The sequence below is a fragment of the Parus major genome, chromosome 2, assembly GCF_001522545.3.
Source record: "Parus major isolate Abel chromosome 2, Parus_major1.1, whole genome shotgun sequence".
In the NCBI taxonomy this organism is placed as follows: Eukaryota; Metazoa; Chordata; class Aves; order Passeriformes; family Paridae; genus Parus; species Parus major.
The window spans coordinates 31,609,626-31,623,482 of record NC_031769.1 but is presented as its reverse complement, the minus strand read 5'-3'; the positions used below and the strand labels follow the sequence as shown (position 1 = coordinate 31,623,482).

General features: G+C 39.9%; 1 protein-coding gene across 1 annotated transcript in view; it reads left to right on the top strand.

Moving 5' to 3' along the window:
- Window positions 1-13,857, top strand: part of IGF2BP3 (insulin like growth factor 2 mRNA binding protein 3) — a 112,546-nt gene that overhangs the window by 61,225 nt on the left and 37,464 nt on the right. The window contains exons 5-6 of the mRNA XM_015618398.3: window positions 8,245-8,296; window positions 8,390-8,453. Of these exons, the coding sequence (XP_015473884.1) occupies window positions 8,245-8,296; window positions 8,390-8,453 (116 nt within the window). The remainder of the gene's footprint in view (window positions 1-8,244; window positions 8,297-8,389; window positions 8,454-13,857) is intronic.

Sequence of the window (13,857 nt, the reverse complement as noted above, 5' to 3'; positions counted from 1 at the left end):
TCATATCTGTACCAGAGGGAACAGTTTTCATACATGTGACCCCTTCTTAAAACTGTGCCTTTGCCCTTGTGGGGAGATCTCTTGGAATTTGTAATTGTTGATAGGTTCCAAAAGATGATTTGAAAATTGATTTTTTTTTTTTTTAGTCTGACAGATATTTGTTATAATTGCAGGATTCCAGCTTTGCAGAAGGCATTTTTTTGAATGCACAAACTATTATTGTGCTGAAACTAAAAATATCAGGGTAGCACCAGCCTTGTAGAGTAGTAATGAAGTGGTATCAGGACTTTTAAATAGCTACAGAAAATAGCTTTTAAAAGTGCTATTTTTGTGCACACAGACAAAAGAGAGGAACGTGTATAGGAGAAATACAGTTTTCCCTGATAAAGCTTGCAATTAAAAAACACGTTTTCTGTAATGACACGGAGGTAGCAAAACTGAGAGGACTGGAAGGTTGAAGGGGAAAGGAAAAACATAAATGTTTCTGTTCTAGTTTTCATGGCCCAGAGCAGGACATGGCAGCTTGCACTGTCAGACTGAGCCACAGCCCTCCTGGTGGAGACCAGTGCTTGATGCCTCCACAGGAAAGTGCCAAAACTGCCAATAAGGCACTGACTGTATCTTGGTACAGTGCTGTGAGTAAAGCAGAAAAATCATCCTTTATCCCAGTGTCTTTTCCAAACATTCTTTTAAAATTTGCTGGTTCCCTTGTTTTTATGTCGTCTGTCATCTAATCAGAGTTGGGTAACCAGTGTTCACTGGATAGTAACGCTTTTAGAACTCTTTTTTTTTCCCCTTTCCCTTTGGCAAACTACAAATGACATCGTAGAAGTAGCGAAGAGTGTTTCCACTTAAGCTGGCCGCCTCAGTTCGAGAGGAGGCAGATGAACACGAGCTAGTGTTGCTGCTGCATCCTACTACGTTTCACAACACCCATCTGCCAGCCCGGCATGTGATCCTTCCCTCATGCCGAGCCACAGAAATGTCCTGGTAGCCCGTCTGCCTGAGAAGGAGGGGGCCCCAACAGTGCCCACAAGGAGCTACTGGGAATGGGGATTAGCTCCATAAAACAGCAGTTCCTGCCTTTAAGGACCAATCAGTGTGACAGTGCTTTTTAATTTTCTGGAAATCAGGATGGGTACTGAATCGGGAGCATTAGCATTAGTGTAAACCTGGTTCATAAACTCCAGTGTCATCTGAAACTGCTCTTGAAGTTATACCTGTAGCTTGAAGAGAGGGGAGATTAATCAAGTATTGTAGCAGATATTGTGAGGTGCTTAATTGCATTCAGATAATGTTGCATAAATACTTATTCTCTGTGTTTTCAAGCTTGTTTTCATTTAATTTAGATGAAGGGTGAATAGAAGCTGCCAATTTGGCCATCTCTACATGATTCGTTATTTCATAATACCTGTATCATATTCTCTTTCACTCCTTTCCAAACTGAATTATCCTGCTCCCTTTAATCTCTTTGTGAAAGAGGCCACCCATGCATCTAATAAGAGGGGTTTTTTACTTTTCTCTTAAACATTTCAAGTACTTTTTTTTAGCCTTGCAGTCCATTTAATGCCATTTGTCAGCCTTGATACTATGATTTTTCATTCTCCATCTCATACATCCTTAGCATAATGTACACTAATCTTTCTTCCTTATCAGACATTAAAGAGACTGTTTCCAGCTAAGGGTGTAATGTGGGAACATGAAAGCACATGAGAACTTTTTTGTGTTCAGTACCTGGGCTAATTTTGTAGCCCAAAAATTTCTTTTGAAATTTCTTCTATTTTCAGAGCTTCATTAGAATATTCTCTCGGTGAATTTTTTTATTGTATGAGTTATTTTTAAAAAAAGGAGAGAGAGGGAGTTTTGATACTGATGTTATCTGTAATGATTTATCATGTTGCTTATACTTGTTGGATTCCTTCTTTTTTTTTTTAGAAACCACCCTTCTATTGGTAAATCATGGTAATTATACTTTAAGCAACTTCTGACTTAGCAGATTCAAGGCAGGTCCCTTTAAATGTTTAAATTAAATTGAAAAAGTTAAATTTAAATGTTTAATATTAGTGTGGCTTAAAAGCATTTAGTCCTCTTTCCATTACCTTTTTTTTAATATACACAGGGTTGTGTATATATATGTGTGTGTGTGTATATATATATATGTATAAATGTAAATGGTCCAGTGGTATTATCTGGAAATACTTACACACATGTGGTATGTGGAGTTAGTTATAATAGTTGTACTCATAGCTGCATGTAATGCTCTACCTGAGACCCATTTTCAGCTGCTTTCTATCTTTTGCTTAATTCAAAACACTGAAATTGAGATGGTCCACAACATCTCTTACCTCCTAATTTTTTTTAATTGTGCATTTCAGAAGTCCCATAGTTGACAGCAAGGTAAGTAGGGACCTAGTGTTTGCTCTTGGCACTGTAGGGAGGGCTATTGGCTGGGGCCAGAGGGTGGCTCTGCTGTCACTAACAAGTCCAGCCTGTGCAGTGGAGATGACTAGTCCAAAAGAGTTGTGACCCAGTTATTCACCACACACTTTCTTAATTTTATAACAAGTCGAGGACTTTGAGGAAGACAAGCCCTTTTGGTTAGGGGAATTGAATGTTGCCATGGCAAACTGCATCCTGCACGTTCTGGTCTCTGGTGCTGTGCTAGCTTCCCTAAGCAGAAGTTTCTATTAGTTGCTAACAGTGTCTTCAGCTTGCCTTGTGATGAGCCTGAGGTCTTTCTTGCACAAGTGCCGTGTTCTCCTTACTACCAAAAGTGGCTTTGAAGCTGCCCTTTGAACACGCAGACGTGCTGAGCACTATGGAAAATCAAGCCCTTGGTGTCCAAATTGGTCACTCAATTAGTAGTTCCTTTGACAATTTTGTCTTTGTTCTCTGTGGTTCAGCATTACATTCTTAAAACCCTGGTAATGCCACCTAAACAGAATTGTATTATAGGGTAAACTTATTATTAGTTTTGAACATTTGGATATAACTGTAAGTTCCCAAGAGAAGAATTCACTCCAGGGTTTGTATGGGATGTGGTAAATAAGCCAGAGTTATTGTTTTCAGGCACTGCCTTTCTGGTGTGTGCAAACAATGACTTCAGCAGCTTCCAGGCTTATTTTTCTGATTCTTCAAACTATGGTCATGGTTTCATGAGACAGTAAACTGGGTTTTGGAGGGCCTACAAGATGAAAAAAACCATCACCACACGCTGCAGCGCATTGAGCCATTGCAGGCTGGCTTTGCCTATTCAAATGCCTTCAAGAGATTTTGGAAAAATAACTGTCCTGGCAGACCTTGTACTGAATTGGGTATTCCATGGCCCTGCTGCTCTGCCTTTATAGACATGCTGGTTGCCATGCTCTGACCTTTTTGGTGAAAATGGGCAAAGTTGCAATGTTTGGGCTGTGGAGGGGTGGCAGTGATGCAAAGAGGCTGCCCAGGCTGGAAGATGTACTGGGTGACCTGGAGCTGAGTTCACCTGTCCACCATGGTCTCCATTCAGGCAATGCAGTGTTATCCAATTACTTTGCCAACAACTGACCATGGCAAAAATAACCCTCAGGAATTTATTAGGGGCTTCTTCGGTTTAATTTTCCTTGTAAAGCCATGCTAGCTGGGACCCTTGTTTGGGATATTGTTTCTTTTTACCAACCAAAAATAATGCCAGACTGAAGGTGCTTTGAAGAGCCTTTTTGCCATGGTCAGTTTTTGGCAGGTGGTGTGGCTGTGAGAGGAATGGCATCTCTGCCAAGGTAATGTCACACCCCCAAGTCACAAAATGCCAGGTCTGCTCCTGCTGCACTGCAAGTTCTAGTACACCAGGGCATGGTAGGGGCCACATCAGACTAGTTTGGCTCAATTAATATAATTAATGGAAAATGGCATTATGGTGCTGCTTTTTTTTGTTTGTTTGGCTGGGTTTTTTTTTTTTTGGTGGTTTTTTTTTTTGGTGGACTTGGGTATATCAAGAAAGTACTTGAAACATGAAGATGGCATTCGTGGTTCAGCCAGGCTCAGTATCTCTGATATCAGCACTGTTTCTTACCCACCCACATTGTCCTTTCCTTACCTGGGTCTTTTGTTTTCCTTCACCCCTATCTGTCCTTTGTTAAATCAAAATTGTTTGTTAAATCACATTGTACACACGGAGTCTTTGCAGCCAAAAATTTCTCTGTGGTTTTTCTACTGAATTGCCCTAATACTTCTGTCTCTTTTAGCCCCTGCTATTTATGATTTCAGTTGTGTTGTCTAATTTTAATTCCTTGTCAACATGACACAGGAGTCATGGAAACAAGGGGGTGGTAGTGGCCTAATGGATTTGGTCTACATGAGTGGAGAAAAATAACTTCAGGTTCCACAGCACCACTGTGACGTTCCTGTCGCTAAGTGCATGTGTGAGAGAAAAGCAATATGGATAACTGTGCTTACAGACCAGATGTCATGAGACTAATTTCCTTACAGTGTACGACAGAACTCCTACAGCACTATAAGATGAGGTGTATAAAATAGTCTGCTCTGAAAGTGCAGAAAACAACTGCTCTGATTTGTTCAAAAGTGCTACTTCTAAACCTGTGAAATCTGTATGAGAACTGCGGTATTTTAACGTGTGTGTCAAGCTCTCGGTTTCACTGAAGAGTAATGTTTCCTTCTTTCTTTTTTCCATGTAAAGCAGCCTCGATTTGTGGGGCTTGGTGTAGGGTAATGCTGTTTATAATGAAGTCAGAATTGGCTTTTAGAGCCTGATGAATGAAAGTCCACAGTATAAGACTGCAGCTTTTTGTGAGAGAGACATCTGTGCTATAACAAGAGCAGGAGACCCAATTTAGACAACTGCTAGAAGGAGAGCTCAAGAAAAGGAAAGACCTTTTTTTTCTAGCTTAGATTAAATATTTGTACAAATAAACTTTTCAGCTGCTCATCAGAATTGCTGCTGCACCACCAACTTGGCTTTGAATTTTGTTCTGGTTGCCCAACAAGGCTGTACTCGAAGAGTGTTATGGAAGAGCAGCTCAAACAAAACATGTTTGTTTTGCAGCAGAACTATAGGCTTTGGGCTAGAGAGAAAAATTTGGGGAGAGGAAAAAGATAGTGAGAGACATATGAAGAAATGAAAGATGTGAATAGAAACTGACTGTTGCAGTAAATACATGTAAAGCAAGAAACACGTGCAGGAATTGAGTTCTGTGTTTTGAAAGTGAGTTACAATACAGGATCTGGCTTTGAATATGACTGCAATTACTTCTCCCAACTGGATCAGCTGTTTCAGTTAAGTGTTCTCACCCATGAAGCTTGCTCCTCACGCACACACATATACCCCAGCCACTGCTGAAACTTTTCTATTAGTGGATTTTAAGTAGTCTAGTTAAAAGGCTACCTCTGCAGTGTTGATCACACTTCAAATCTTTCTGGATGAGGCTGATGGTGATGAAAATTCAAGTTTCTCCTGACGACAGTGCTATAGAGAACAAGTGCCTTTGACCAGAGAGGATTGTTTCTCTTTTTGGTTAAAGCAAGCTCCAATCCTTTGAGAAAACTTCTCATAAATCTGTTCTGCAAAGGAACTCTTCTAAGAACATGGAAACCCAAATCACTTGGATTAAAGCCCAGATGGACACTGTCTCCAACTGAAATGGATCAGGAGAGGATTAAGGAGCAGTATAAATGGAGAACTCCTGCTGGAGAGGGGTGTGATGCTGAATATGCTTTTCTGGGCTGCTCCTGGGAGCAGATGCAAGGGATAGTGTGCTGAGAAGTTTCTGATCACAAACAAGCTGAAATAATTTTTTAGGGAAAATGTGTCTTTTAAAAGTTGTGTGGATTCCGCTTTAAAACATTTCTTTACTTAGTGAAGATGATGGCTTTAATATGTGGATCTCAATAGAAGGGTATGCTTAGCCCAGAATACAAATTTAATATAAAAATACCTTACAAAATATTGATTGATTATTGCAAAGCAAATTGTTGTGGCACTTCTGGCATTCTAGCACTGCTCTTTGCCCTGTATGAATAAGGATGGAAATTAAACTCTTTTGAAATGATGCAGCTTTGGGGCAGAGTGGCCATGAGCTGGTGGTCTGCAAAGTTCAAATGTAATAAGAACTAAACATGTTTGTTCATATTGTGGCACGGTCTGCAGTGTAGAACAGCACTGGTGTTAGTGTACTGTAGGGACAAAGGAATTGCTTTATCAGACTAATGAACTGAACTCTTTGGTATCCTATTTCAACTAAACATCTCAGAAAAAATCTCTAAGCTAGGAAAAGCTTTGCTTTTCTTGTTTTAAACCCCTGACCGCACCTGAGATTGTTCCCCCGCTGGTTTCAGTGGATCCCTTAAGCAGTCTGTGGAAGAAGGTTTTCCTCTAATCTCATGCTGTGGCTCTCCTGTGTGAGGTACAGCTGCAGACCTGCAAGACCTCACAGCTCTCCCACTCATCTGTGCCAGTGTTTTAATTGTCTTAAAAGGATCTTCCACAGATTTTTAATTTATTTTAATCCCCCGGAGCATCTCTGCTTCAGTAATATTTAGCAAATTTCAGAGCAAGCATTCACTTAGATTCCAATTGTCAGATCCGAGGAGTGGCAGAAAAATTATTTTTTATGGGATTGAAAAGGCAAACTCTCAGACTAGGCTAATCTCTACTTGTAGAATGAGAGGACAATTAACAACTTGTCTATGAAAACAAAACAGTTGCCAAGAAAACTTACTAGAGTCTCTACAAGAAGGATGGGGAAATTCTGCAGTTAGAAGCAATAATGCATTGCTCAAACTTGGCGAGCGCTGCATTGCCTTTTAAATACCTGGTTAGAAACATTACCTTTGAAACATCTATGTACAGTTTAAACTTTAGTAGGTGGTAAAGAGCGCAAATTGCACTGGTAAGTTGTCCTCAGATTTGGGCATGTAAACTGCAGTTTATCTTAGAAATGTCTTTTATGTTGTAGTAAAAAATATGTGGCAGACTGATGGATTATAATTTAGGAATTTTAATCTCATGAAGATGTAGAATTTTACCTTTTTAGGGACTGGGGTTTTGTGCACACTCAATTTCTGGCTATAGTAAAGGGAAGCGTACTGCAATGGGAAGCGGCACAGATGCTTTTTTATGCCTACCGCCTTCCTTCTATCTTTGCTTCCTTGTTTCCTTCCTTTCCTCCCTTTATTTACATTTCCCCTTAAGAGACTAGCCGAAGAAATGACACTTCGGTTACAAAAGGGATTGTAAGCTTACTTTTTCACTTCTTAGTGTAAACTGTGAACTTTTCTTGCATCAGTTAAATTTCTGAGGCAAAACATTAGGATGCAGTACATCACAATGATGCACTTGTGTCTGTGCTAGTTAATGCCAGATTCACCATTTTCTGCAACATTATTGCTCACCAGGAAGAGAATAAGCTCTATACCATGTGAATTTTAGATGTGGTAGAACTGTGGGTGTGCTAATGCTTTTACTGTAATACTCTGACACCCTGATTTTTCCCCAGAAGTTTGTGTACTTCCCCCTTCATCTTCCATTTGACTAGAATAAAACAAACTATGCAAAATAAAACAACTTAATTTAGATTTCTTTTGCCTCTTGTCACATACATTTACCTGTTTCATCCTAGCTTTCTACTGAAGGAAAAATTGTGACTTTCAAATAATGATGATGCATACTGTTGTGAGTGGTTCCCCTGGAATCGTGATCTTTGAGATATCTGTCAAAATAATTGTTAAACAGCTCATTGTGCTGGTCATTCTTGTTACTTTCTCAACACAGACAATTCCCCACTAAGGAAGAGAATAACACTTTTGTGTACAACCTGTATTGGGAGGAAAAACCCCAACAACTTCAAACAGGGGCAAAGTTAGATGTTCTTGGAATATATGGTGAAAGTTTTCTTTTGGATTTGCTGTTCTCTAATTCTCTCTGCCTCTGCTTTAGCACAGTCTGAGAACAGGTGACTTGGAGGTTTATTTTCACAGTTTGGAACGTACAGAACAGTGTGACTTCCTGAAACTACACTTTGTATTTTCACGTTAACGATATTTTACATGCAGATTTTCTGATATGAGAGAGAAAACAAGCAATGTATGCTTGCTCTTCCTGAAATAAGTTTCCTTTATGTTGGAATGGCTCTCTTAAATGATCTATATTCTCTTACAATAATTTAAAAAATTCTGGTGGTTTTTAGAGGCTTTTTTGCTTTGTTAATCTGCTTTGAAATTAAAATCTATCATTTCTTTTAACTTTTATAGGTGCTGGATAGTTTGTTAGCTCAATATGGAACTGTGGAGAACTGTGAGCAAGGTACTGTTTCTATTCTCAATTTGCTTCTAAATTTGTAGTGGGAAGTGAGTGCACACTGAACTTAACCTCCCTCCTTTGCATTTTCCTTTCTAGTGAACACTGACACGGAGACTGCAGTTGTAAATGTAACATATGGCAATAAGGACCAGGCTAGACAGTAAGTATCTTATTTAGTTGTCTCTGTCACCTAACTTGCATTTTGGGGTTCACGTTGTTGTGACTTTATATGTGACATTGCTGCTGATCACATCACCATTTAACAATAAACTAAGCCTTTTGGGAAAGTCTGGTGTAATTAACCTCAATTAAAAGTTTGTTGTCATATTTTCTTTTGTTTTGATAAAAAGTAAACTAATAATTTCAAAAAAATGGAAAAATTGACAAAATTTATTAGGGAGAGCAGAAAGTAAATTTGTCAGTGAGAGAGGATTGGGGTTACTGTTTAATGATATTTTAGCCATGTTTTAGTGATACCCTCTTGCAACGTTTATTGTTTTGTGTCTGTTTCTTAACAATCATAGCAAAAATAACAGGAACAAAAAGAATGTAGCTACTAACCAAAATACAGGGCTTTTTTTTACTAGAAAATTTAATGCTGCTTCCAAACACACGAAAAAAAAGTGTGATCTGTGTACCTAAAATAATTTATTTGGTATTTTTGAAATTTAAGAAACCTATTTTTTGCTTATATCTTCAGTAATTGAGAACTTTTAATCTAGACATTAAAATTCAAAAATATGTTTTACTTAATTATTTCTTGTGCATACTTTTCCTTTAAAAATCTGTATTATGTACTTTGCCAAAGGTTTAATTTTGTTTCTCTACAGCAAAAAAAGGACTTGTGTGGTCCTTAAGATTTAACCTGGTGACATAAACACACTTCCTATCTTTTTAGTCCTAGTAGGTTAAACAAAACCAAACTCATGGAACAGCCTACAATGATCTTTCTGTTTTAACTTGGAAATTTCTGCCACCTTGTGGTAAACTAAAACCAGCAGTTAAGATGCAGAGTGTGCTTATGGTATGCATTAATTCAAAATTACAAATGAAATAATATTTGTACATATAATTAAGTAATTATGATCTGTGCGTAACTTGAATGCAACACATGTATTTAATCTTTCAAAGCATTAGGTTACTTGTAAGTGTATTATAAACAAATGTGATGGGAAACTTGTGTCAGTGGTATCTCCTGTGTACACTGGAGCTGAAGGAAATGATGTTTTCCTTTAATTCACTATTTAACTTTCATCAAAACCTGAGTTGTTCTAACAAGTTCTTCAGGTTCTTCTGTTGCTTTTGATTCTGTTGCACAGCAATTAAGAAAGTTTGTATTTCTAGTTCTGGAGAAACTTATGGTGCAATGTTACAGATTAATACTACCTGTGCCAGTTTCTCCTGAAAGTATAAGAAGGAAGCACTAAAAATACCATGGAAAGAGGCATGATATATTTTTTTGAGCTGTCATCTGTGATGTGCATTCCTGGACTTGTGCACTCCCTTCTGAAGATTAAAACAACAGTTTCCTCCCCCAACTCTACTTGCTAAATTTTAAGGTCAATCCCAAGGAAATGCTGGGATAAGCAAAGACTGTGAAGAAGTGTCAAAGATAATTTTTCCTTTTTCATAAGAAACCATGTGACAGAAACTGAGAACCTCTTGAGTTTGAAGCAGGCAAATTGGCATGCAGCGTGGATGTTGTAGGGGAGCTGAAGCAATACAGGTTGAACAGTAGCAGTTTGGTTCCTTGGAACAGGTGGGGCAAGTGGAGGAACACTGATTTGCATTTGTGAATGGCTTCACATGGGCATGGGTTTTCTAAGCAGATGAGTCTGTATTATGTACAGAATATGTTAGCTCAGATTGTTTGAGTTGGGAGATGACCTTGCAGTTGTTTAGAAACCCCTAGGAGAAGTGGCTAGGTCAAGGTATTTTTAGGGGAAAAAACTGTGTGGAATTGGAATGAAGGCTTGCTACAGGACCTGCGTGTGTGTGGGTTTTCTGTAGTGACTGCAGTGCTGTTTCAGTGAAATGGTTTTCCCAGACATGATCTGGCTTTGCTGCTTGGAACTGGCTGTGGGGGACAGCAGTGGCAGGGGAAAGAGAGGGAACAGTATGCAAGTGCTGATAGCTGATAAAAGGCAGTGCTGGTCATCCTATGAAGGACATGTACTAACAAGAACTGACTTTATCAAAAGCTGTTTGGGCTTGTAAAGAGTCAAGTAACAAGCTTTGCAGTTTGGAATTTAGCTCTTCAGGGTAAATGGTGCTCTTTGCCATGAGTTTTGGATCCAACAGCATGACATGAAGATTTCTATGCTGCCACATACAGTGCGTCCCTAGGTCTAACTGTACCTCTTCTGTACTTTTGCAATGCACATGCTAACCTCACAGTAGTGTTGGCTGACAGAACATGCAAAGTTGGCTATTTCCCTGCTGGATATCTGTATGGCACTGCCATGACTGTTGGAGTGTACTGGCAGTGTGTGGTGAGGGTGCTGTAACACAATCTGGAGATACTTTTGATAAGCTGTTCTAAGTGAGTGTGGTATGCATTGCTTGGAGGACAGTACTTTTGAATAAAACTTGTGCTTCCCCCCAGCTGGGAAACTGAGCTGCCTTCTGTCTTGCAAATTTAAGTAGTTGTGGCAGAGGCTTTTTCCTCTAGGCTGGTACTACAGTTGTGGCATGTTCAATTCAGGTCTGCATCCAAAATTAATTTGGAAAAGGAAAACACTGAAGATTGCTGCAGTCTTTTAGAGAAAGAAGTCTTGGAGCACTCAGCACCCAAAATCTGAGACGTGTGCAGTTCCTGAGTTCTAGCTGGGACAGAGATCTGTGTCTTTGTTCTGTTGTAGTTGTGCCTCTTTCCTAGCTGGAGAGGCATAGCCTGTCCTGTCAGAAAAAGCAGGATGCTGCTTCTGGCCAATGTGGCCAGAGCAAGGGGAGCCAGCATGGCAGATCAGGCACTTTTTGGCAGCCTAAGAGCATTGCAGGAGTGTGCAGGGCAGTGTGTGGGCCTTGGAAAACCACCCTTTGCTCTCTAGGACTGTGAGTAGCAAAGAGAAGGCTGGCACTACCAGGTCTGACACCACACCCCTCCTCTTCTCTCCTGCAAGCACTTGGGAGGAGGAGAGATTTGTTTCAACTCTGATTGCCCCTGCTGCTCTCCTTCCCAGAAACTGGAGAGGACTTTACAAAGCATGTGCACTGCTATGGCATTGGCAATTGTTGAATGTTGTCGTGGGTCGTGGAATATTTGGAAGAGAGGAGAGAGCGAGGGACAGAGCCTGGAGCCCGTGCTTCACCCTGCACAACCCAACCAGCTGCACGCAGGTGCTCAGGCAGCCTGGGACATGCTTGCCAAAACACAACCCCCCCTTCTCCCAACATCAATCTCAACATCACTGTAGCCAACAGGACATGCCGTGTCCTTGTGATGTGCTGCCACCAAAATTACAGCTTCTATCTTCAAAAGTTGTATCACCTTCTCTTTCCCTCCTCAAAAGGTTCCAGTGTGCAGGAGTCTAGTACATGCTACAAGATTTAGCCTCACCCAGGATTTGCAAAGTCCAGTAGTGATCACCTTTTAATCAGAATACTTGCAAAAAAAATTTATTACCCTTTCAATGAAAAGGGTACACACATCTGTGTGTGTGCACATGTATCCTTGAATGAACAAGGGTTCACATGACTAATACTTTTATGTACCATTGTGAGTCAGGGCTCACGTTGCCATAAGAATGATAATACTGAAAATTCAGTGGTGTATTATAAGCTTAGATTTTGTTTTGGTTTTGTTTTCAGAGGTACTGTTGAAACCTATATTTTTATTCAATGTAAAAAAATTATTATGCCAAAGAAAATTTGCCATGTACATCTGTCTTCTTGTATGCAGTCGTATCTGTTCAGGGAAGAAAAAAGAAAAGTGGTGTACGTAAAAGCCCCATGTGGGAGTGAAATATGTTCTTCTTCTAGTGCTTCATGTCATCATGCTATCAGTGGAAGAATGATTCCCAGCACAAGACCTGGTGCTTTTACTGTAATAGTTTATCTAGGGTGTTTAACCTCCAGTAGCATCAAGAGGGAGAAGGCTGGGCAAGCTTCCTCTTGTAGGGAGCTCATGAGAGGAGAGTGGTGAGATGTCATTTTGATGGGAAAAACTCAGGTGACTAATTTACAGAATACTTGTTTAAATGTTTCATTTTTATGTAGGAACTCCTGCTTCTGAGCAGGTGTCACATGAACATAAACCAGGCTGCTATTCATCTTATCAGTACATGAACAGTAGTTTCTGCAGTCTCTTAATGAATTCATTTTATTAAAAAATTCTGAACTATTTAAGAGATTTCTGTGTACCAGCTCTCGCTGGTATGTGAAATGGAAACATTTTCCTTTTCTACTAAATATAAATTTTAAAAGAATAACTTCAGGTTGGAGGCCACATCTTAATGTGGCAGTTAACTGAATTTTTCCCCATCTTTGTCCTCACTGAGTGATTCTTCAGGCTTTTAGACTGTGTAAAAGATGGTTTATGGGTTGTTTCAGCAATGCTCCCTGACAGAGGTAGTCTGCATGGCCTTCATTAACTTGTGGTGTTGTGGAAGGAGATCCCCAGCACTCGGGAAGGCAGAGGTGGTGTTGCTGTGTTCTGGGGTTCTCAAGGTGGTCAGTAAATGAGAGCATGTGCTTTACAGAAGGAGCTGGGTGTAACCTGTATTTGGTGAACTGCAACAATGACAATAGCTTTGCCTGAAACAGATGTCCCCAGTGCTGGGAAGAACTGGTCACTTGCTTTTAGCTGAGGCTCAGACTTCTCCTGAGAGTAAGACTGGCTCTCCTGATAGCAAGTGCTGTCCTAGATGCTGTTTTACAGGAATTTTGCATCTATCTAGAAGATAAATCTAAGGGATAGAGGTTCTTAAACACTTGTCTCTTCATGGATTTTCTTGGACATCTGTCTCTCCAGCCCCCAAAGCAGTGCCTAGATGCCTCTAAAACTGAGCTTGTTATGGTGCAGAAGGGCTGCTGAATCATCACGTTGCCTAAGTCTAGCCCCTGTTCTGTGCCACAAAACTGATGAACATGGGTCCAGAACAGCTGAAGAAAAGTGTATGACAGCACTTTAAAAACCTAGTGAAAATTGTCAAATATTGGATTGTGAAGGCCAGAATCAACAGCCAAAGGGACCTCCCAAAAGCTGGGTTTTTTTTCCCCTCTGTAAGAAATGCACTAGAACTGTGTATGTGCTACATTCACTGCAAATCAGTTTTCTTGGCATTCCACTGTGTGTTCCCAAATCAGTGTAGGATGTGGGACCACATACCAAGGAAATATCAGTTCCACAAAAGGCTTGAGAGATCAGCATTTAATTACTGATTCTTCTTCTGACTTCCCATCAGTTGAACAAGTCAAATTATAAAACAAGTCAGGCTGTAAAATATGGAGAACTCAGTGACTCACAGGGTGAATTAGTGTGTTATTTTTCCATGTCATCATATGGTTTTGGTGGCCAGAGATTGTTCACTGCTGACATAATTAATTTTCCACAATGGCAAATG